Source organism: Mustela nivalis (genome assembly GCF_964662115.1).
Source record: "Mustela nivalis genome assembly, chromosome: 4".
NCBI classification, from domain to species: domain Eukaryota; kingdom Metazoa; phylum Chordata; class Mammalia; order Carnivora; family Mustelidae; genus Mustela; species Mustela nivalis.
Genome location: NC_139023.1, coordinates 106,246,695 through 106,273,295, shown reverse-complemented (window position 1 = coordinate 106,273,295; position 26,601 = coordinate 106,246,695). Strand labels below are relative to the sequence as shown.

Below are 26,601 nucleotides of genomic sequence, written 5' to 3'. Positions count from 1 at the left end.
AAAAAAATCTATTTTAAGAGTGTTTTGGAGCCAGACCAAATACTGGTAGAGTTGTCTCCTTCATTTTCTTAGGTCTACCAATCCTATTTGTCTACATGTTTTTACACATCAGTGAATTACTGGCCACAGTGCTTATGGGGATCTTAAAAGCTTTGGGAATATTTGAGCTGCCCCTTTTGAAAACTATAGTTCATGACAACCACCATGGGGTTACTCCCACGTCAGGTAATGGGCAAAAAAGAATTGTTTGTTTGTTTTCTGGATGTAGAATGCACATTACTTTTTAAAATTTTACTGTGAATGGCATTTAAATAACATAATAGTACCTTATTTAAGCAATTTTAAACTGCACTACTGAAGCCATAAGGGCTCAAGTGTGGAAGCCTCAAAGACTACTTTTAGCAATAAGAGAGAGAAGCGGATAGAAGTCCACCCTGCCCACATGCACGCACCACCACCACATTGCTTCAAACAAGTAGTACTTACATATTCCATACATATAGGTAATTTTATATGGAAATGTATTTTCCAATTAAAAGAATTCAGGTCACAATTGTCTTACTTTATAAGGAGGGTCATAAAATGTTAACCTTGCCATCCACACTAAAAGTAAGATGAAGAAGGCAGAATAGGAAGAAATAATGTTAGGTTTGAAATTGCAAATTGTTACTATGAATTACCATGAATTTTTTGCTTCTTTTGTTAAGTCACTTAGCCTCTCTGAAACCCAGTTTTTCCATCTTCAAAGAATAATTTAAAAATAAACTTTAAAAATGATAACACATTTCTTAAAATAAGAGCCAAATGCACTATTATAAAAATAGTGCATAAAAATAGTACTTTGAGAAAAATCGCAAAGCATTTGCAAGTTATGCTTATTATGCTCTGCCTAACAGAGGCAAGGATATCTCCAATATACTGTTGAATAGTCTCTATATCATTTTTTAAAATTTTATTTCTTTTCAGTGTTCCAGAATTCATTGTTTATGCACCACACCCACTGCTCCATGCAATATGTGCTCTCCATAATCATTTATTTTTAAAATTACATTAAATTAAAATTTAAAATTGTATGCTTAAGGGTGGTAACTTCTGGAAGGTAGTAAACACACTGAAGAGGAAAGAATTTTTTAAATGCAATAGGTAGAAATTTACAAACATGTAGAAATTTAAAAATAAACTTAATAACCAATGGTCCAAGGAATAAATAACAAGGGATATTAGGAAATACTTTGAGATGAACAAACATGGAAATGCAATCTACCAAAATTTATGGGATGTAACAAAAATGGAACTGAGGGAAACTTGTGGGTGTAAACATCCAGTTTATAAGGGAAGAAAGATCTCATATTAATATCCCAGTGTGCCAACTTAAAAATTTAGTAAGAGAGAACTAACCTCAAAGCCAACAGAAAGAAAAGGAAATAATAAAGACTAGAAAGAAGAAAAATAAAATAGGTAAGAAGAAAGCAATAGAGAAATTAATAAAATAAAAAGTTACTTCTTTGACAAGATTGACAAAATTGACAAACCCTTAGACAGACAAAGAAAAAAGAGGGAGGACTCAAATTACTAAATCATGAATGAAAGTGAACACATTTCTATCATCCTTACAGAAGTAAGCAGGGTTATAAGGCAATACAATAAATAATTGTATGTTAACCAATTATATAACCTATATGAAATGAGAAAATTCTCAGGAAATCACCAGCTGTAGCCAAAATTGAGTCAAGAAGAAATAGAAAATCTGAATAGAACTATAATGAGCGAAGAGATTGACTTAGTAATCAGAGAAACACACACACACACACACACACACACACACACACAATGAAAAATCCAGAACCAGATGGCTTCGCTGGTAAAATCTACCACACATTTAAAAAATAATTACGATCTATTCTTCATAAACTCTTCCAAAAATTAGTAAAGGAAGGAACTTCCTAATTTGTCCTAGGAGGCTAGTCTTACTCTGATACCAAAATTAGGCAAAAACATCACACACTTATTTCTCTTATGAATATAGACACAAACATTCTGAACAAAATAATACAGATCAAATCCAGAAACATATAAAGAGCATTATATGCCATAGCAAAGTAAGATTTATCTAAAAAATGCAAGGTTATTTCAACATATAGAAATCAATGTAATATGTCTTATTAATAAAATAAGGGATAAAAAACCACACAGCAGTCTCAATATGCTGAGAAAAGGCATATGGAAATATCTAACACCTTTGCATGATAAAAACATTTAACAACTTAGTAACAGAAGAGGACTTTCTCAACCTGATAAAGGGCACATTTGAAAAATGCACAATAACATCATACTTTAATGGTGAGAGAATGAAAGCATTCCTTTATAATTAGGAGCAAAACAAGGAAATTTTCTCTTATCACTTCTATTCAGTGCTGTACTGGAGGTTCTAGCAAGAGCAAAATGGCAAGAAAATTTTAAAAAATCATCTAAAAAAATAAAAAACAAAAAGCATCTAGATTGAAAAGGGAGAAGTTAAACTATATATATTTGCAAATAAATCTTATATACAGAAAATACAAAGGAACACACATACACGCATAGATGCACACAACACACAAATACAAATTAGACCAAATAAATGGATTCGACAAGATGGCAATGTACAATATCAATATATGATGATAAATTGTATTTCTATACAGTAGCAATGAACAATCCAAAAAAAAATTTAAGAAAATGATTTCACTTACAGTAGCATGAAATGGATAAAATATTAGGAATAAATTGGACAAAAATGCAAGTCTTCTACACTGAAAACTACAAACATTATAAAAAAAAGTTAAAGAAGACCTAAAATGAACAGAAAGTTGTCCTACATTCATGGATTGGAATATTTAAGATCATTAAGATGGCAATACTCCCAACTTGGTCTGCAGATGTGATGCCGTCCTTATCACAATCCCAGTTGTTATTTTGCAGAAATTGTCAAGTTGATCCTAAATTTCCTATGAAAACACAAGTGAGCCAGGGTAGTGAAAAAATCTTGAAAAACAAGAGAAAAGTTGGAGGACTCACATTTTCTGATTTTAAAACTTAATACAAATGGTAATGCAGAGTGTATGATTCTTGCATAAAAATAGATACAGAGATAAATGGAATATATTTGAGTCCGGGGGGGTGGGGGGGGTGGGAAGAACCTCATACATTTATGGCCACCTACACAGTTTAAACAGGGAAAGAATAGTTTTTTCAACAAAAGGTGTTAGGAAAACTAGATAATTATACACAGAAGAGTGAAACTGGACATCTAACTCACACCATAAACAAAAATGAAAGACTTACATAGAAAAGCTAATACTATACAATTCTTAGAAGAGACCACTGGCATAAATCTTTGTGACCTTGAGGGCACGTGCACCCGAATGTTTATAGCAGCAATGTCCACAATAGTCAAACTATGGAAAGAATCTAGATGTCCATCAACAGATGAATGGATAAAGAAGATGTGGTAGATATATACAATGGAATACTATGCAGCCATCAAAAGAAATGAAATCTTGCCATTTGTGATGATGTGGATGGAACTAGAGGGTATTATGCTTAGCAAAATAAGTCAATTGGAGAAAGACGACTATCATATGATCTCCCTGATATGAGGAAGTGGAGATGCAACGTGGGAAGTTTGGGGGGTAGGAAAAAAATAAATGAAACAAGATGGGATGGGGGGGTGGAGACAAACATAAGAGACTCTTAATCTCACAGAACAAACTGAGGGTTGCTGGGGGGAGGGGGATTGGGAGAGGGTGGTGAGGTTATGGACATTGTGGGGGTGTATGCTGTGGTGAGTGCTGTGAAGTGTGTAAACCTGGCGATTCACAGACCTGTACCCTTGGGGCTAAAAATACATTATATATTTACAAAAAAAAATTCAGAAATTAAAAAAAATCTTTGTGACCTTGAGTTGAGCATGGTTTCTTAGATTTTACCCCATTGACTGAAGAAAACCAGAATGTTACCCTGAAATATCTTTGACATAAAAATTATTTTGACTGCAGCCAATTAAGAGGCAGCCAACACAGGAAAAGCTTTTCTGCTTAAGGGCAGGATATAAATTCTCCTTTTACTGGAGACAGACTCTTACTAGCCCAGAGAAGAAACTAGCGGACTCCGCAAACAAAACTTACTCCCTTCGTTTTCCTTCCAGATATTTTCCTTCAATTTGTTTCCTGCCCTTGGAAGCCTAAACTACTTTCTTTTGTCCAGTCATTTTTCTACAAACTTACTGTTCTTTGTTCTAGATGTTATATAAGCCAAAATTCTAAACCACTACTTTGAGTTAATCTTTGTTTTAGGTTTCTTATGTGTTGTGCACTGCCCATGTTAATAAGCTGTTTTTTGTTAATCTGTCTTCTTGTTAGTGTCCCAGATGAAAACCTAAAATGGGTAGAGGTAAAGTTTTTCCTTCTCTACATGAAAGATAAAAAAATAGATATATTTTGCTTCATTAGAATTAGAGATTATAGTGTTTTAAAAGTTACCATCAAGAAAATGGGAAGACAATCTATAGAATGGGAGAAAATATTTGCAAAATATCTGTCCAATAAGGCTCTTGGCTCCAAAATATATTTAAAAAAACTTACAATCCAATGATAAAAGACAACCCAATTTTTAAAAAATGGAAAGAATTAAATAGACAGTTTTCCAAAGAAAATATACAATTGTCAACAAGTACATGAAAAGATGCTTGGTAGCATTTGTCATTAGGGAAATGTAAGTCAAAACCACAATGATACCACTTCATGCCCACTAGAATGACTATGATGAAAAGGATAGATAGCAACAAGTAGGGATTGTAATTAGGACAATTTATATCCTCTGACTTTTCTGGTGAGAATGTAAATAGTGCAGCTGCTTGGGAAATCAGTTCCTCAAAAAGTTAAACATAGGGTTACCATGTGCCTCAGCAATTCCACATTAAGATACGTATCACAAAAGAAAGGCCACATAAAAACTTGTATAAGAATCTTCATAGCAGCATTTTTTGTAACAGCTGAAAAGTAGAAACAACTAAAATGTCCATCAACTAAAAAAATAAACAAAATGTGGTACATCCAAACCATGAAATACTATTCACTCATAAAAATAAATGAACTACAGATAAATGCTAGAGCGTGGCTGAACCTAAGAACATTCTGCTATGTGAAAGTCGGATACAAAAGATCATATACAATATGATCCTATTTATGTGGTTTTTTTTTTTTTTACATGAAATTTCTAAAATAGGCAGAGGGACCGAGAGTAGGTTAGTGGTCCCTGGAAGTGGGGAAAGGAGTAAATGGGAAGTGATTAGTAACAAATACAGGGTTTCTTTTTGGAGTGATGAAAATGTTCCAGAATTAGATAGTGTGACGGTTGCATAATCTTGTTGATATACTGAAAATCACTGCGTTGTCCATTCCTGAAGAGTGATTATGATGGCATATGAATTACATACATAAAAGAAAAATGACTGCAAATGATCATTACTCACCTCCACTTATAAGTGTTGACGTTAACGAAGAATGTGTTGGCTGCAAAGATGTACTTGAGAGTTTCTCTCTGGTTGCTCCTAGTTTGATAAGATAGATGACATTATTATTAATCATAATTTCATCTCACCTGCCAAAGAATAAATGTCAGTCAAATCTGGAGGTAAACTAGAATCTCTCTACAGTGGTACTGTCAGCTTTTGTTGATCTTTAATTTTTTCATTTCCTATCTCCTTTAGTGTAAAGTAAGGAACATAAGTACTGAATGCTTGGGTGACCCAAGGAAAACACACACACACACACACACACACACACACACACACACACACACACACTTTTTTTCTACGATAGGACCCCAAAGCAAATTTTCACTGCAAATTTTTACTTGGGTATCTTTAAACATGCAAAAAATATATATTGCAAAAATACATGATTTAAAATTGTTATTTTTCCCAAGAGAAAAATAACCTGGTCAATAGGACCTTCCCCCCCCCAGAATTACATTTCATTTTGTTGATTTGATTATGACCCTGCAACTTCCAAAATTACATAAGTTATAAAGGAACTTGCAAATTCTTGTAATTAGATAATTTTTTCATTTATGAAACATACACTGAGTTCCCAGTCTGTGCAAGACCATTTTCTAGACTCTTGAGGGCAGTGTCAAACTCTTGGTCATCTTTGTAATCTGAGTAGTATCAAGGCATTCCTGGCATACGATAGGCATGTAGTAAATGTTGTTTTCAATAAGCAGGGACTCATGTAGAACATGGGAACCAAGAAAAGACAAAGATTTGCTTTATGTAGTGAATACAACTTACAAATATGATAGCCCTACTAGTCAACATTCCCTTCTTAAAACACTTTAGGATATCCTTTTGTGATTAGGGCATAGGTTCTATTTTTATTGTATGACATATATAAAATCCTGGTTCTTAAAGGAATGCATGCTATATTGGGGGAGAAACAATTTGGCTCTGCACAGTTTAATACTTTAAAACCCCTCCAGAAAAAAGTTTTCAAAGGTAATCTGGCTGGATCTGTCTAACAGAAGAAACTAAGGAATCACAAGGAAGTTAAGATCTTTGAAAGGTCACTGGGGACAATTGTCTCCAAGCGGATGGTGGAGGTGTTCTCCTCTGCTCCTCTCTCCTCACTTCTTATTAGAGGAGATAGGTTATTATAGAAATGGAAAGTGGCTGTAACATGCAGATACTGGGAATTATAATATGTGGAGAGTGCTGAAGCACTTAAGACATTCTCAAAGTCTTCTCTACCCAATATGGGGTTATATTTTAAAAGAAGAAACCAACAAAGGACACATTATTCCTAAAAGCTAGGTTTGAGGTTTTTGCATTGCCCAATCACAGGGATGCCATCTTTCTTTTTTTTAGAGAGAGAGAGAGAGAGAGTGGGAGCACACAAGCTGGGGGAAAGGCAGAGGGAAAGGGAGAGAGAGAGAATTCCAATCCCATTCTCCATGCTCAGTGCAGAGCTCAAGATTAGCTCAATAATTGAGCATGACCCTGAGATCATGACCTGAGCCCAAATCAAGAGTTAGGTGCTTAACTGGTTGATCCACCCAGGTGTTCCCAGAGTGCCATCTTAAGGTGAAGATGCAATGATATAAATCAACTGTCCTTTCCAGCCAGATGTGGTGAATTTGTTTTCATTTCAGCACTACTCTTGGCATTCTTGGTACCAAGAACAGGCTAAATTGATTTTTTATAATTACCTTGCTTCATATGTTTCACTGGGATATGTCTCCTATTTCACTAAAAATTTCAAGAATAGGAATGATTACAGGAAATAATCAGGATACATATAACAATAATCATGAATATAAATAGAAAAAGTATCAAGTGTGTGCAGTTCTTGAGTTTCTGAAGCCCTTAACCCTTTCCTTTTATAGCTACCCTGACTTCATGTTTGACAGAGGAAAGAGAGGTGACAAATTTGAGCTTTGGCCCGAGCATCAGCCCAAATCTATTTGGTTTCAATATCAGTCTTGGTCTTTGGAAAACTGAAGAGCTGAATGGCTATCCATTTCTGGAGATCCTGAACTTGTGTGTGAACAGTGAACCTGTAATCACGAACATCATCATTTGTATCTAATCAATGTTACTTTATCTATAATAGAAACAGAACACAATTATTTTAGATTTATATTTAATGTATGAATATTCACTTTCCAATATGGATAAGCATTCTATGTGTAACTTACAATAAGATTCTTATGTGCTAAATATATTGAAATTCTGAGGTATAAATGCATCCTTATTAGTGCAAAAGTAAAATGTACTAATTAGTGCAAAAGTAAAATGTACTAATACTAATTAATGAGGATTGTGATTTCTGTTAATTTTATGTGCAATGATTAAGAACTTATTCTAGTTAATAAAAGAAATAGATTGAATTTAATATGAACAATAAGATAATACTATAGCCATATGTATTTAGGGATATTATATAATCTTGTTTATAAAAGACTATAGATGTTTATGGATATTTATAAAAGATTAAGATATTTATAGAAGATTAAGTCATTAAAATATCATAATTGTACTCTATTAAATTTTTAGTAAACTATCATCCTTAATATTTTCCAAAATAATCTTTTGGACCTTGGTTTAGTTCCATTTAGGACATCAGGGTTTCAAGAAATTGCCTAATTTATAAACATTTTATATCTTATGAGTATAAACTAAAAGCAAAAAGCCAACTTTATAATTTCAAAACTCCATGAAAATGAAAACCCAAAAAATATTGTACAAAGATACCCCAGGGAAGTCATTTTCTTTTTTTCTTTCTTTTTTTTTTTTAAGATTTTATTTATTTACTTGACAGACAGAGATACAAGCAGGCAGAGAGGCAGGCAGAGAGATAGAGGAGGAAGCAGGCTCCCCACCGAGCAGAGGGCCAGACTGGACGTGGGGCTCGATCCCAGGACCCTGGGACCATGACCTGAGCCGAAGGCAGAGGCTTTAACCCACTGAGCCACCCAGGCGCCCCAGTAAGTCATTTTCAATTCAAACTTACTAAGGTATATAAAGACAGTGAAAAAAAGAAGAAAGATATGGAGAAAATGTGGTACCCAAACCTATTTTCTCACTAATAAGAGAAAATTTATAAGACTGCCTTTTAAAAGTCCCTTCTTTGCAGTTTTATCTTAGTTTCCAGAAACGAAGTCCATTGTAAACATCACCGTGACTGGCATCCTATATGAAAGAGATGGCCAAAAACAATGGGCTCCTCTATTGACCTCAGCAGACACTGAATATCTATTTAGTATCAGAAATGTGAAATATCAGGGCTGACAAATTAATTCAGCTAATCCAAAAGAGTTTGATTATTAAAAAGTTTAAAAATCAAGCTGAATAATAATTATGTTTTAAGAATGATATTTCAGGTTATTTTTCTCTCTGAGAAGTTTATCTCCTGGGGCACCCGAGTGGGTCCATTGGTTAGGCATCTGCCTTCGGCTCAGGTCATGATCCCAGAGTCCTTCATTGGGCTCTCTACTCATTGGGGTGTCTGCTTCTCCCTCTCCTTCTGCCTCCTGTTCTGTCTTCTTGTGTTTTTTTTTTCCTCTCTCTCTCTCTGTGTCAAATAAATAAAATCTTTAAAAATAAAATATTTATTAAAAAATTAATCTCATGATGATGGACATTCAGTGTCTGCCAAGTGTTGATATTAACTCTGGCCACTTGGCCTTTGAACAAAATGGGCAGAGAACTTGGTACATAGCTAGGAAGAGATCAGGTCCCTTCTCTCTTATTGGGTAAACCTCTGAATGTGAAACCTACTCCAAGCAAAGCTGTCAGTCACTTCTGCCACTGTTGATACATTGCTACAAAAAGAGTTCTCATCTCAGTAGCACATTTTCCACTTTTCTGATGATGGAATTTCTGCCATTGTCGAGAAAAAGGAAATTTACGTGCTTTAGATAGACATAAGCACTATTAAATCAAGTATCTTTTGACTTCAAAATAAGAACATCTGGTTGGAAAGACAAAAGAAAAATAAAGATGTTTTCCATGTTTTTTGTTGTGGTTGTTGTTTTGTTTTTGTTTTTTTGCAAATACTTTTATTTTGTCTAATGACCATGATGTCTGGGACACCAGTGTCGTTCAGTCAGTTAAGCCTCCAACTCTTGATTTTGGCTCAGGTCATGATTTCAAGGTCATGAGGTCCAGCCCTGCATAGAGTTCAGTAGGGAGTCTGCTGGAGTTTCTCTCCCTTTCCTTCTGCCTCTCCTGCTGCCCTCTCTTTCTCTCAAATAAATAAATAAATATTTTTTAAAAAATCACTTGACAACCAAATAAAAATGGAGAAACAGAAAAAGGAAAAGGAAGGAAGGAAGGGAACAAGGGAGGGAGGGAGGAGAAAGAAAATGAAAAATAAAGCAAATATGGTAAAATTTTGATAACTATTAATTCTGGGAGATGGGCATATGGGGATTAATTATAGTGCTCTATTGTGGGTACATCTGGACATTTTTGTAATAAAAAGTAAAGCTTCACTGGCCTATTACAATTTGTATAATTGAATGTGAGTAATTTAAAACTCATCTGGGAGAACTTTTAAAGAACACAGACTGGAGATTAGTTTTTGTTAACTGGTTTATATAAGACAGTGAAGTGCCCAGAAAAGAAATTTAGAAGAAGCTATGCGTGTGTGTGTGTGTGTGTGTGTGTGTGTGTGTTCTCTGATTTCAAGTGTTTTCCGAAGCGACTTGTTTCAGATAAGGGGCTTCAGTGACCCACTTTAGGAGGCACCAGTGTAAAGTTGTTAGGGTTATCTCTTCAGTTTATATGAGTAGGTAGAGAGTTTCCCTTCCGAGCTGGGCAGGTAAGAAGAATTCCCAGTATCAGAAATGACAATTCTGCCTGAATTCTTTCTCTGAAGCTCCCGTCTTTCCCTTCCATGGTCACATAACATAACAGTTAGGGTCTGTGTTAATTTGACATTGTTAGTCACCACAGGTCACTATGGTCAGGGCTAGTAATCATCTCACTGAGAAAGCATAAGTTCCAAGGATTAATGTATAAATTGCATAACTTCAACCCTTTGAGTCAGTATGCAATATCAGTACCTACCTTCTCTTTATTGGTCCTTTTGGGGTGATTTTTTTATTACAAAAGTAACATGCTTTTACCAAATTAATGCAATTTTATGTCAAGAACACCACTGGCAACTCACAGAGAGAGTGAAAGAAAGAGAGAGACAGAGAGAGGAGAGCAGCAAATGCTTATACTTGGTGAAAGTATGAGCGTGCCTCTCTGCTTAAACCCAGAAAACATAGGGTTGAAACAATTTTTAAAAATAAAGGGCAGACAATCTCCCTTTGCTATCCTGCCTGCTTGCTCCCTTACAGTGCATTCAGTAAACTTCTATCTCATACAATACAATATAATAAAGAAAAGAAAATATACAGTGCAGGAATTCGCTGGAGACTCCATGGTCCTTCACTGTTTTTTGACTGTGTCATTTGAAATTTCCCTTGGTTGGTGATATTGGTCCTACCACATTCTGGGAACAAAACCCCCTGTGTGGCCCTTTTTGTGTAAAGCTTTCTCCAGTTTGGTACAGGAATTCTAGGAGAACTGGTTTGGTTTCATCTTAGAATTGCACATTTCAGAAATAACAGACTATATGCATCAGACCCTTTTTCTTCGAGGATCACCACCCCAGTTAAGTCTCATGAAGCAGCCCTCATTGGTCCTCAACATTTTATTTGAACTTGGTCTTAGAATGAAAATTAAACGGGGAGGAAGTGGAGAGGAGAGAAAGGGAGCAGAGGAATTCCAGCTATCTCCTCGTTAGGGTGTATGATTTTCAGGTCTTCTTGTGACGTCAGCATCCTAACCAGAGTTCCTGCCCATAAGCGATAAATAAGCGATTCTATATTTCTCTCTCCATTGATTACAGAACCTGAATGATATGCCTCATTTTATGTGTGTTGCAGGATGGACAAGGCGGTATGCATTGGATTGATAACCTCTTGGGTTTTTTTTTTTTTTTTTTTTTTTTTTTTACCTCTTGGGTTTTTAATTAAATGACCCCAATGGCTCATTTTACTTTTCATGAATGGTAAAAACACCTAGAACCATAAAACATGATGAGGTTGCAACTCAGTTCAGTAACAATAATGATGACATTGCTACGGAACCTTACAAATTAGTTCTGTTATTGGCCCAATATAACAAGATCCTTGTGTTATTAATATGGTTTCACCCTGTTATTGGTGATATTTAAGTGGACAATTGGAATATTTAGAACATATTTTTATAACTAAGGAAATAGGGATTTTTTTTAATTCTCTAAAAATTAACTTTGTGTATGTAACATTAACAATAGGATTATTCTCAAACAGGAGATGATATCCAGAGGGATATCATCAAAGAAGCCTACTGTGATCTCAGGGTTCTGTATTCAAACCAAAATAACACATAAGTTTCAAAATAGTGAAATAGAACAGACCTTCATAACAATAGATGTAAGATCTCAAATTATTTTTCAGTGATTAGATTATATAGATGCTACTAATTTTATCTGCTAAGGTTAGAGTAAATTTCACTAAGAGTTAATCCTACCTATAGACATTTCACTCGTTGATCCCATAACAGTGTTCATTGTGGTGGTTGTTGGTACAGATGCAGTTGCCGAAGGAGTCGTTGCTGATGGTAATCCTTGAGGGACTATACTTCCAACATCTGCAAAAGGGAAACTGTGTTAAAGTAGCTGCTTTAAAGTTTACATTTATTTTGTCAAATACAGACTAGTACATTTAAGCAAAGCCAACTGTAGTGTACTCCTGCTAAGACAGTACGTAAGGCATGGATTTGAAATTAATTTTCTAATTGTAATGAATTGAGCCTTCATGTCGCTATTCATTCACGAACTCTATCTGCTTCTCACCAACAGCATGAATTTTCAAGATAGCCGTCAGGAACAGTCCATAGCTCTGAAACAAAATTATAGCTGACAAAACTAGTGAGAAATACAAGTACAAATTTGAAATTTAACAATATTTTTAAGCCAACCTAACAAACATTGTCAGATGAAATAATTAAATGGACGTTCTCTGGACTGTGGATGTTTTACTAAATATTTTTATAGCACATTAAAATTATAAAAAATAAAAAATTAAAAATAAAAAAAACCCACATTAGCCATCAAAAAAAAATTATTAAGCAGTAAAATTTCAGTATTAGTACATCTCTTTCTGATATTAAAAAAAAAAAGGATTTCTCCCTCCTTTCTCTTTCTACATATATGCCAAAGGAAGACAAAAAGTCTTGTTTTTTAATTTTTTAAAGAAATTCAATTAATTTTAAAGAAATTCAACATAGCAACATGCTTAAATTTTTGGCAATGGAACCACCATGAATATGCATTTTCAAATAATTTAGTTCTCTAAATTTTAACAATCAAAGGCACCAAAATGAAGGTGGCAAAACAAAACTTTGTTTTGCTGTTATATGTTTATTTTTGATAATACTTCTTTGACAAGAGAAAGTAATAATAACTCTTAAAACTCATCTTAAAATATTCTTGTTTTTTCAAAGTGAAGTATATAGAACATAATTCTCAATGATTTATGGAAATATTTGTTTTATATAATATTACTGAATTTATTAGCTTTTATAGAATCCTTTTAATTCTGTGTTTGTTGGTCCTGTCTCTATATACTCACTGTTGTATCGAAGATCAGAAAATAACAAACAAACGTGTACGAAGGACTTGGACAATCTATTCATGCCCATGGAAGGCATTGTGTTCATGTTGTTACTTCGTCCATGGAGAATATATATAGTATAGCACATTAGTTAAGAGGATGGACTTTGAGCGACAAAGACTTGTGTCTTGATCCCAGTCAAACTGGATATGTCGTTAGAGTAAATACATGTCATTAGTATAACTTTTCAAATTTAAAATTTTATCCAAAATTTTCCTGTTTGAATATGGAAAAAATATTCTTGCACATCGGGGAAAAGCAATATTTCAGATGTGAGGAGACAGAGCACACTTCCTGTTTCATTTTATAGACTTGTGGTGCTTGGACGTGCTAGCACTTAGCACTGACTTTGTTTATAGGCAATATAGGGAAATGGGTTGATGTATTCAACACATATGGATGTGTTCAGCACATCCAGGAATCACAGAGTGCCTTTTCACAGGCTTTACAGAAATCAAGTCGAAAGCTTTTTCCACCTCTGGATACACTTCACACCCGTGTTCTCACCACTACTCCCTGACTCCCCCAACAGGGAGAAGGAACACAGCAAGCATGCATGATGTTATCTTTTCTGTATTAGTTATTTTTTTCCCGCTATTCTTCTTTTCATCGCAGAGTTTGTGATGTAACACTGATTTTTCAGTTTAAACTGAAGTTGAAGAAAGTTATTCCAAGAAGCACACACCACTTTGGAAAAATCACCTATAAATAACTGAAATGATCCCTATCTGCTGACTTGTTATAAAGTAACAACCTCAATTTCTGGGTATAATCAATATCTTCAAAGCCTTTTTTTCTTATTTCTTTCTTCCCTTCGTCTCTTCCGCCCTTCCTTTTTTCCTTTTCTCTTTCACAAACACTTACTGGGCAACTAATGTGAAAGGCATGATTAGATCTAGTGAAAGACTATATCATACTACATGGTGTCACCTGTGAGTATCTCTCAGTCTGGTAAGGAACACAATGCCTATACACAATAAATAACAAAGTTATTCTGTGTGGGGCAGGTGGATCACTGTTTTTCAAACTGCAGTTTATGGTACAAGTAAAGAGTAATTAAGATCTAGTTAGTAGACTGCAGTCAGAACTTTGGCCAAATGAAAGAGAAAAGAAACATTAGAGGGATACTGCAAATAATGAGGGTAAGTATTGTTTCATGAAGTTCACATGCACGTGGATGTGTATATGTGTATTTGAGTAAAACACGTGTCCACGCAAAATATGTTTCCTATTGTGATTCTGGCTAAAAATTTTACTGGATAAAAAAATTGGGCAAGAGTTTTCAAGATAAAGGATGACTACCCTGCTGGCATGAACAAGGACTCCTTTCTGAAGAGTGGACTTAGGAGCTAGAATTTGAAGAGTAAGTAGCATGTCCACTTGCCTAGAGGAAGAGGCATAGTCAAAGGTCTGGAGGGGAAGTGAGAGGTAATTGAGAGAATTGAGAACAGTTGTGTTTGGCTGGATTGCTCTAAACTATGAAAGTACATAGAAGGCCTTGTCTGCCACAATACTGGAGGCTAGATCATAAAGGACCTTGAACACCAAACCAGGGACTAGGGCTGCCACTGGAGAGCTCTGGAGAGTGACCAAATAGAAATTCTAATGTAGGAAAAATGATGGGGAAGCAGGTGCAGCGGAGAATGAGAAGACACCAGCTGAACTGAGCAGCTAATCCCCATTTTTATGTTTACTGATGTCTCTGACCTCTTGAAGTCATCACATGAGATCAGTGAGTTCACATCTATAAACTGATTTGTGGCCAAATACAAGTAGGCACATTTTTAATTAAAAAAAAAAATTTAGGGGTGCCCGGGTGTCTCAGTTGTTAAGCATCTGCCTTAGTATCAGGTCATGATCCCAGGCTTCTGGGACTGAGCCCTGCATCGGGCTCCTGCTCAGCGGGAATGGGGAGGAGCAGAGGAAAAGAGAGAAACAGATTCCCCAGGGAGCAGGGAGAGCAGTGCAGGGCTCAGTCTTAGGACCCTGAGATCATGACATGAGCCAAAGGCAGACGGTTAATCAACTGAGCCACCCAGGTGAAGCAGGCACATTTTTAATGGTTGGTGAGGTAAGATTGAGATGTACTGCAAGGCTTGTCCTCACCAGACTGCTACATTTGGTCACTGATTTCCCTGAGTAAAATCTTAATCTAGTAGTGCTCATTAATGTCTCCATTAATAGTTCTTCAGATTGTCCATCAGAGAGAATGCCCTCCTTCGGCAAGGACTGACAAACCACCCCTGAAAATACTGAGTGTCAGTGTGTGCCAGGTCCATGAAAACATTTTCTGTGAATTATCTCCTTTAATTCTAAGAAGAAACCATGATGCCCATACTCATATCATTCATCATTGTACAGATGAAGACAATGGGGCTCTAAAAAGAAAAAAAGCAACTTGCCCGCATTATGCAGTGGGAAGTAACACAGCTGGAATTTTAATCCAGGCCCCTTGGAATCCAGAGAAGATACTCTTAACCACCACAGATTTTGCTATGGGAAGTTGGTTCCATGTAAAGCCACATCCTGCTGCTCTGCCTGTTCTCTGCCTTTGACGGGGTATGATATTAAAGGGGTAGAAGTGACTAGATACATTGATGTTTTGCCCTCATGTACCTAGGATGAGGAAACAGACAAAATACCTCACTGTTTTTTTTTTCTTGAAACATACTATCATTTTGTCATATACATTTACATATATACACATATAAAATGTGTCCATCCATAAACATCTGTAAAATGTTTAGACTTAAATCTCTGAAGGCAATTTCCAATCTATTACAGCTATCTACGAAAAATAAAAATAAGAGATTTACTCAGTTGGGAAATTTGAGAAATAGAAACATTCTCTTACTCTACAGTGGGAAAGGATTATTCTAACTACTGCTGTTGAAGGTTTTATTGACTGTGATGCACGTAATCATCGGTTATGTTTTTACAGCATTTTCTCTAAATTTCTTTCAGGTTTGATTTGATCTCTTAATAAACTATTGAGGAAAATGGCTTATTTTGAAATATTTTCTCATTACAAGACATAATGAGGTAGCATTTCACTTTCCTTTATCTCCAAGGTATTTAGAGATAAATTTAACAAGGAGACCTGTGTTTCACATCTTTGTTTATGCCCAGCCAGATAGTGCTGCTCTTATCATGTTGTAAGAGAAACAGATGGCATTTTGTCCTGATTTTACCCTATACCCAGACACCAGCTGAGAGAGCATAAGAGATACTATGACACTTAGTTTTTTATGCTCGAAAGGATGAAGCAAGATTGGGATTTTTTTTTTAAAAAAAATATTTTAATTACAGAAATCATGAGAAATTTGAAAATTCAGCATATGGCTGAAAACCCAACTATCATATTTTTTCCTCTTTTCAAATGATTAGGTCATCTACTCCAATCTTCTTGAGATGCTTCGTAATTACATTTCTAAGTAACTCCCAAATGGTCTCTAGAAGTTAGAGTTTCATCCATACTCATAATGAGAAGCTAGCTCTCCAATTATCTTTTCCCCTACTAAGTCTACATTTAAAGTCCCCTGGAAAACCACTACTAGAGAGAATAGGTCTTGGTTTCTCTAGATCAACACGAATACTGAATGACAGTAACTTAGAATTATAAAACTTGAGACCTAAAAAGAACTGTAAAAAAATTCCCCTGTAACAGAATCCCAACATTTTATAGCTTAGAGAATGTATGAGTTTAAGTTAGTTTCAAAAGATCATAATACAAATTACTAAAAAAGGTGTTAAAATTCCTAAATGAATACTCTGTATTATGTAATATAGAAAAATCTTTTTTTTCCCCCCAATTCTATTTGGGCATGTGGAATACACTTCTGACAGAAACAAAGCTTATAGTTCCCTTTGAACTATAGGAATAAATATTTACTTTGTGAGTTTTAAACATAAACAAAATCTTAGAAGAAATTTTAAGCTCTTTAAGGAAATAAAGGAGTGATTTCTTTAGAAATATATAGAGTATATAGAAAATGTTAATTACTGAATGGTCTTATAAACCTTAAAGTACCATTAGTAGGTAATAATTTCATAACCTAGATTAACTAATCTGTGGAATTAAAGACAAAGTAAATAATTTTGCATTTAAATATCTTGTTTTTTTAAATTTTATTTTTTTCAGTGTTCCAAAATTCATTTTTTATGCACCACACCCAGTGCTCCATGCAATATGTGCCCTCCATAATACTCACCACCAGGATCACCCCTCCACCTATCCCAAAACCCTCAGTTTGTTTCTCAGAGTCCACAGTCTCTCATGGTTTGACTGCCCCTCCGATTTCCCCCAAGTCACTTCTCTTCTCCATCTCTCAATGTCTTCCATGTTATTCCTTATGTTCCAAAAGTAAGTGAAACCATATGATACTTGACTCTCTCTGTTTGACTTATTTCACTCACCATAATCTCTTCCAGTCCCATCTGTGTTGATATAAATGTTGGGTATTCATCCTTTCTGATGGAGGCATAACACTCCATTGAATATACAGACCATATCTTCTTTATCCATTCATCTATTGAAGGACATCTTGGTTCTTTCCACAGTTTGGTGACTGTGGCCATTGCTGCTATGAACATTGGGGTACAGATGGCCCTTCTTTTCACTACATCTGTATCTTTGGAGTAAATACCCAGTAGTGCAATTGCAGGGTCATAAGGTAGATCTATTTTTAATTTCTTGAGGAATCTCCACACTGTTTTCCAAAATGGCTACACCAACTTGCATTCCCACCAACAATGTAAGAGGGTTCCCCTTTCTCCACATCCTCTCCAACACTTGCTGTTTACTGTCTTGTTAATTTTGGCCATTCTAACTGGTGTAGGGTGGTATCTCCATGCGGTTTTGATTTGAATCTCCCTGATGGCTAGTGATGATGAACATTTTTTCATGTTTCTGTTAGCCATTTGTATGTCTTCTTTGGAGAAGTGTCTGTTCATGTCTTCCGCACATTTTTTTTTTTTTTTTTTGATGTGATTATCTGTTTTGTGTGTGCTGAGTTTGAGGAATTCTTTATAGACCTCTGATATCAGCCTTTTGTCTGTACTGTCATTTGAAAATATCTTCTCCCATTCCGTGTATTGCCTCTTTGTTTTGTTGACTGTTGCCTTAGCTGTGCAGATGCTTTTGATCTTGATTCATTTTCACTTTTGTTTCCTTTGCCTTTGGAGACATATCTTGAAAAAAGTTGCGTGGCCAATGTCAAAGAGGTTACTGCCTATGTTCTCCTCTAGGATTTTGATAGATTCTTGCCTCATATTAAGGTCTTTTATCCATTTCGGATTTATCTTTGTGTATGGTGTAAAACTCACAAAGTAAATATTTATTCCTATAGTTCAAAGGGAAACTTAAGCATTGTTTCTGTCAGAAGTGTATTCCACGTGCCCAAATAGAATTGGGGGAAAAAAAGATTTTTCTATATTACATAATACAGGGTATTCATTTAGGAATTTTAACACCTTTTTTAGTAATTTGTATTATGATCTTTTGAAACTAACTTAAACTCATACATTCTCTAAGCTATAAAATGTTGGGATTCTGTTACAGTGGGATTTTTTTACAGTTCTTTTTGGGTCTCAAGTTTTATAATAATATAAAAATAAAATATATTTATATATGAATATAATAAAAAAGAGAAACACATAAATAAATATAATACAGTACTACTTGCTATATTCCCATCAAAACAGCACCTTCACGAAAGACAAGACACTAACTCCAACTCCTTTTGATTATCAGTATCTCATCAGCGAGCCTTCTTTTCTATCAGAGCAAAATTCACTTTGGTTTATTGCCAACCAAATTAACAGTTAATTTTTTATCAATTAAAATAAAATAACAATTATTATGTGATGATGTGTCTTTGATGATTTCTTCTTTGCACTGTCCTGGAATTTCATAATATCTTATGTTAAAATGCATAAGTGGCTCACTAACCAATGCACTCTTTACCTCAATAAACATTTATTAAGCTTCCTTTCTTTTTAATATTTTATTCATTTATTTATTAAAGAGAGAGCCAGCGAGAGAGCACAAGCAGGAGGAGTGGCTGTCTGACAAAGAGGGAGAAGATGGCTCCCTACTGAGAAGGGAATCTGACAAGGGGCTTGATCCCAGCACCGTGGGATCATGACCTGAGCTGAAACCAGATGCTTCACTGACTGAACCACCCAAGCACCCCAAGCACTTTTTTCATTAGAAGCTAAGCAAAAATAGAAAACCATATTTTTCCCAGAGGAACTTAAAGTTTATGTTGATACTCAAGCTATGCATATGTGAAACAACCATAAGATTATGCTAATGGAGCATATAAATTGGTGCTCATTAATACTAGGCATAGCTGGTTCTGTATGATGTTAAGTGAAGTCAAAGTAAGGTGACGAATCAGGAATAATTAGAGTTACTTTCTTGGGGGAAGAGATTTCAAGAGTAATCAGATAATTAGACACATCAAGGAAAAAAAATTTTCATGGAAGAAAAGAAAGAAAAGATATTCCAAAAGAAGAAAGTCAACAGTGCTAAGTAAAACAGAGGCCATACAACATGAGGCCTTGAAAAGGGACATTCTTTTGGGAGAGGAAAATTGGAAAATCCCATTTTCAATGAAAACGTGCCCTCCATAATACCCACCACCAGGCTCACCTGCCCATGCCCCCCCCCCAAATCCTCAGTTTGTTTCTCAGAGTCCACATTCTCTAATGGTTTTTCTCCCCTTCTGATTTCCCCCAACTCACTGCTCTTTTCCATCTCCCAATGGAGATGCTAGAGATAGAGGCAGATCTTGAAAGAAAGCTTTTAAATTGAAAGTACATTTTCTTTTCTTTTTTTAAAAAAGATTTTATTTATTTATTTGACAGACCGAGATCACAAGCAGGCAGAGGCAGGCAGAGAGAGAGAGAGGAGGAAACAGGCTCCCCGCCGAGCAGAGAGCCGGATTTGGGGCTCGATCCCAGGACCCCAGGATCATGATCTGAGCCAAAGGCAGAGGTTTTAACCCACTGAGCCACCCAGGCACCCCTGGAAGTATATTTAATTAAGACTCACAAAAAACTGTGGTGAACACCCTAGTGTTGAAAATGCTTACATTTCCTAGGTGGAATGAATTAGGGAGATAAGGAAGAAGAAAATCTCATCTCTCACAGTGAGGAAAATATTCAGATAAGAGGAAGAATGCTGTGCCCGAAAGAGGTATCTCCTCAGGTTGCCAGCCATCTGTGAGGTGGGGAGGGAGAGCCAAGCCTGGCAGGCTCCAAGCGGGTGGACAGGTGTCTCAGCCACCTGGCCCCTCTGGGGACAACAGGAAGGCAGCATCCCATTGGTGAGTTTCTTAAACAGAAAACAACAATATCTACAAAATGGACCTGAGAACTCAAGATATTTTGGCTCACGAATGGATGGAAGTGTAAAAGGCGAATTTCCTTTACTCACCCAGATGTCAGGCTGGAAACGACAGGGCAGTACAGTTATTTGCCTTCACAAAAATAACTGTGATTTTTAAAAAAAAAAATCATCCATAATAATGAGATATTTTAGATTGTAGACTCCATTATAAGCGAACTTTGGGTTTTAAGAGTTTCAACTTCTTGAGGCATAAAAAGAAAAAGGTTGTATTTAATATTTATAGGGGTGGGAATAGGAGGGAAAAGGAACAACCTAGCCATACTCTCAGACTTTTAGACAGTCATCACACCATCCCTCTCTCTGGGCTGTAAACTCGGGCCAGAAAGGAATTGTGGTTTCGAAGCTAAAAAAAAAAAAAAAAAAAAAAAAAAACTTCTTCCAAGAAAACAAGATGCTTAGGCTTCACGCATTCTTATAGGCACCAGCAGACTTCACAAGCAAGTCTCCTGGGCCCATCTCATGACTTCAGCAAGAGGATGAATTTGGGGGGGGGGGGCTTTAGTCCCAGGAGGAACAGCACTGTCCTGTCCCTTTGCTGGGCTCCAGAGAAGGACAGTGATAATAAAGGAGAACATTCTCTGTTCTCTCTCTAATGGCACCTCCAACTTTCTTCTGAATGTAGAATCAGATCTTGGGTCTTAAGTATAAGCTCTCCTGACGGTTTTTTTCTCAGAAGGGAAGGTCTCACTAGACACTGTTGACCAGCAGATCATGTTCATTTAGAATTTTAACTTATACCCATGAAATGACATGACCAGGAGATGGAAGCAAGACCCAAACCTGGCAATTCTGACATTAACTGACCGTGTAATGTGGTGTGAATCACTCTACCTCTCTGCGTCTCTGTTTCCTCTCTATAAAAAGTATCTGTTGAACAACTTCACTTCAACAATAAAATTGTATTTCCTCTAAGATGAAGTTGCTATGTAAATTATCCATTATGGCAAATCATTTAGTGCAAGTTGCATTTCTATATACCTATGGAAACTTGTACTTTAGCAGTCATACACAATGGCTTTATGGAGTCATCAACTTGCTACCAGGGAGAAATCTGAGCTCAAAAGGGAATTCTGTATTTCAAGAGGCAACAGTGACTACATTCATTTGCAGTCTGATAATGTTACCTGGACTAAATGTAGTCCCCTGTAGGGTGTTGGTCTATCCAGAACTAGAGGGAAATGTGAAAGACAAACTTTGAAATAGGCGTTGGGAATATTTTGTTTCGGAATTTTCTTTTCTTTTCTCTTTTTTTTTTTTAAAGATTTTTTTTATTTATCAGAGAGAGAGAGGGAGAGAGAGTGAGCACAGGCAGACAGAATGGCAGGTAGAGGCAGAGGGAGAAGCAGGCTCCCCGCCGAGCAAGGAGCCTGATGTGGGACTTGATCCCAGGACGCTGGGATCATGACCCGAGCTGGAGGCAGCTGCTTAACCAACTGAGCCACCCGGGCGTCCCCGGATTTTTTTTTTTTTTTTCAAATAGAAGAGCAAGTGTAAGAAGAAATACTTTGTATAGGTGAATTATTTTCTACATGAATAAATAGAGCCCATAGTAAATTATTTTCTACATGAATAAATAGAGCCCATAGTAAATAAGGTAGTCAACTCCCTCTCACCAATGTGTGTGTGTGTGTGTGTGTGTGTGTGTGAATGAGCACACATGGTCATGTTTATATTTGATTAGTGACAACTGTATTTCCAAAAATTTTTGTCTGCAGCATTACATTTGAAGCCAGAAAACGGTATTTAGCTAAATTTTAGGTATCTTATTAATAACTTCATCTACTTTAATTTTTGTCTTCTCTAAATGTAAAAAAAACTCTCTGACTGATTTAAAATGTTGTTTAGTTTATTATCAGCTGAGAAACTATACTTTTAGTTATAAAGGGGTAAAATAAAATAATAAAAGAGTTATTTTTCTTTTATGAGAAGTCAATCTTTTCTTGCCCTGAAGAGAGTTGCTTGAAGGTATAAAACAACTTTAAAAATATGCTTTTTGAAGATTTTATTTATTTATTTCAGAGAGAGAGAAGGAGAGAGGGAGAGCAAGTGCAAGCATGAGCCAGGGAGGAGGGGCAGAAGGAGAAGCTGGCTGCCCGCTGAGCAGGGAGCCGGATGGGAGACTCCATCCCAGGACCCTGGGATCATTAACCTGAGCTGAAGGCAGACACTTAGCCAACCAACTAAACCACCCAGGTGCCCTAGGACCAAAAAACAAACAAACACACAAACAAAAATACCCCCCCAAAAAACCAAAACCAAAAACCCTTTCAATGATAGATATCCCAAGGACACAAACTCATGTAACAGTTACTGTCAATTACATCAGCTGATTTTAACAACAATTTTGTGAAACAGTTAAACAGACACAAGTGTTAACTACACTTTATAGATGAAGAAACTGAGGTCCTGGTAAGTGACTGAGAATTATTAAGATGCAGAGTTAGAAGGTGTTAGAGCCTTCCCTAAACTCAGATGTTCTAATCCTAATTATCTCATCTAATTATCATGTTCTTTCCCTCAATACTGGCTAGAATCCCAGAACTGTAAGCTTACGTTTGCAGTCGTGGTACTGTTATGCCACTACTTTAATGACTTTAGAGTACCTAATTTTTCTCTAATATTGTTGATAATTGTTATCAAAATAATTGTAACTAATGAACATATGTAAAATACTAAAAGTAAAAAAAATTCAGTAGTATTTCATCTCTTTTTGGTTGATCCATAAGTGATTATTAAATAAATCAAATCAAATCAAAACAAAATCTCTTAGCTCAATGGAATACTATGCAGCCATCAAAAGAAATGAAATCTTGCCATTTGCGACAACATGGATGGAACTAGAGCGTATCATGCTTAGCGAAATAAGTCAAGCAGAGAAAGACAACTATCATATGATCTCCCTGATATGAGGAAGTGGTGATGCAACATGGGGGCTTAAGTGGGTACGAGAAGAATAAATGAAAGAATCTGGGATTGGGAGGGAGACAAACCATAAGTGACTCTTAATCTCACAAAACAAACTGAGGGTTGCTGGGGGGAGGGGTTTGGGAGAGGGGGGTGGGATTATGGACATTGGGGAGGGTATGTGCTTTGGTGAGTGCTGTGAAGTATGTAAACCTGGTGATTCACAGACCTGTACCCCTGGGGATAAAAATATATGTTTATAAAAAATAAAAAATTATAAATTAAAAATAAATAAATAAATATGCAAATAAAAAAATAAAATAATGGCATATTCAAAAAATAAATAAATAAATCAAATCAAAACAAAATCTCTTAGCTCAAAGCTTGGTCTTATCTTGTCCATGACTACAGCATTAGGGTAAAACAATTTTAATAAAAAATTAAAAAGGAAGAAAGTCAACTTTTATTGTAATAGCAAATCACACAGAAAATTTTTGAACAGCTTTTGAAGCTGTGACTTTTTTAGTCTCTTTTTCACGTTATTTGTTACTTGTCCTGGATTTAGGGTGACGTTATATAAATAAATGTTTATTTTCTTGTTTAGGGGTAAAGTCACCGTATTATTGTAAATATATTATTGTTTGGTCTCACTTAGCAAAAATCACTTATTACCTTAGTCACATCAAAAAACGATTTTATGGATTGAGTCCCGCATCGGGCTCTCTGCTCAGCAGGGAGCTTGCTTCCTCCTCTCTCTCTCTGCCTGCCTCTCTGCCTACTTGTGATCTCTCTCTGTCAAATAAATAAATAAATAAAATCTTTAAAAATAAAAAAAACGATTTTACCCTCTTAATTTTATTCACATGAAGTTATTTTTTAATATATATATATATATATATATCCAGTATCCCCATATGAATGTAAGAAAAGACACTAAATAAAGGAAAATAATCTCTTAGCGAGGTTATTAAACAAGGGGATGTGTAGTGTTGGGAGTCATAACAGCAGGGTTCTGGGGCCATGTTGTCCAGTCCAGGCCCCTCCACTGACCAGTGATGTGTCTTTCTGCAAATAGCTTCATCTCTTTAGTCCCAGTTTACAAAATTTTGGAAGCCTACTCTATATGGTTTTTGTACAGATCAAACCACTGATATGCCTCGAAAGGTGAGGGGTACAGTTAATAGCTAGGTTACACTTTAATTTATTCTGATAAAAAACTCAGTGAACTGAAGCTCCTTTTAGAGTTCTACCATTAGGTCAGATAAATTATGTTTCTGACTTCGACTGCCCCTAAATACTTGATTAACTGCTTACAGGGCCATGTCCCACATAGTCAGGAAAAGTCTGCTAGAAAAGTCTGAAAAAGCTGAAGCTCTTTCCTAAATCATAACCACATTTTCCCAATTATGTCCTACCTTTGACAACCACTTTGCCAGACTTTATAAATTATTTTTTCATTATTCTCATTTTCTAATGAGAACCTGATTATAAGTAGCAAAGCAGAAAGCTTGCAGGATAGAAAAAAGAAAATTGGAAAGTTGGTTTCATGTATAGAAGAAAGAGGTTTTCATGCTGTAGTCCTTGGGCACAAGGTTGTTACCATGCTGTGGGCATGGCGTTATTGGGATCCGCAGAGTTTCTGGCAGGGATCACTAAGTCTCACACAAGTACCAGCTGATGTACGCAAGTACATCAATATTACATTGTATTGTACAATACTATATTGTATACCCTAAACTTATATGACTGCATGTTGACTACACTGGAATTAAGATAAAATAAAAACTTTAAAAATCTGTATTCACACTAATTATTGTCTGTGTATTAAAAAATATGAATCACACATATAATTTATATTGTTATTAATAAAATACAAATTTTAAGTAGTTGCTTAGTATTTAGCACCATTCAGCTTCCTCAGATAGTGGGTGCAAATATTAACCTACTGGGAGGGGAGTTTGCAACTTTCCCTTGTAAATAAGGTGTTTCTTTTCAAAAAGTTTAAGGACCACTTCTTTGTGGATCTAAGTATCTCAATAACAGTAAAATTTTTAAAATTTGGCTGAAGGCATTAAAGGCATCACAAAACAGCCAGAATTTGAAATCTTGTCTTATCCACTGCAATACAAAGTCAGGGACACTTTTCACATACGAATGACTCATACTTATTAATTAGAAACAAATAAGCAAAGACCAACAGAGTAGGGGACTTAGAGCCCTTTTGATTCTAGCATATACCAATTCTGAGTGCTAGAACAAAAGCATATCTTTTCTTCCTCTGCATCTGTCTCCCCACAGTTCCTCCACAATGGCGATGGAAAAACTGTTCTGAACCATATGCCCAGTAGGAGTCCATCATGTATTTATATAAGAATAAGAAAGTAGTCAAAGTATCTGCTTTCCGATTTCAGGGTCTAGCTTTTATGTATATTTTCCAAATTAATATTTTGAACATTCCATTAGGACGTCAACAAAGGAGTCACTTATGGTGGGTTAATTAAATTGAATACATTTAAAAATAACTCTGCGTGTTGTTGGACAGATGCAGCCTTTGGAAAAAGAAGGAGCCTACACTGAACATTGCAACAGATTTTTGTATTTAATAGTAGGCAACAGAGACATTTCCAGAATATGCTTTCAAATCCTGGTTGGGAAATGTCTGCTCTGTGACAGCAGGAGAAAAAAAAAAAAATCCATATATAAAGTAAAGGAGAACAAGAAGTAAATTATAATACTTTTACTTCTCAATTACTCAAATTTACTTCACTATTTAAAAGTAGTGCCCCATTGCATGATATTGTCCAATTTCACCTAGAATAATGAGCTACTCCAAGAGCCTTCCTAAAATGTAAAGACAGAAACTAGGATATAGAAAACTTGCTTTTAGCTAATTACAAATTGTCAGGCATACCCTTGGAAGAGGCAATTTTGGAAATTCAAAAGGATGTTCAGAACTATAATAGATGTGATAGAAAGGTTTGGAGAGAACTGAATTGCTCTGCCAAATGAACTCAGTGTTTTACCCTAACAGT

The 26,601-nt window shown here is 35.7% G+C and overlaps 1 protein-coding gene across 3 annotated transcripts in view; it reads right to left on the bottom strand.

The window, feature by feature from the left end:
- Positions 1–26,601, bottom strand: part of EMCN (endomucin) — a 108,088-nt gene that overhangs the window by 58,391 nt on the left and 23,096 nt on the right. For all 3 annotated transcript variants that reach the window (XM_082727660.1, XM_082727661.1, XM_082727662.1), the window contains 2 exons: positions 12,107–12,226; positions 5,513–5,590 (listed from right to left, as the gene is read on the bottom strand). In XM_082727660.1, coding sequence (XP_082583786.1) covers positions 5,513–5,590; positions 12,107–12,226 — 198 coding nt within the window. The remainder of the gene's footprint in view (positions 1–5,512; positions 5,591–12,106; positions 12,227–26,601) is intronic.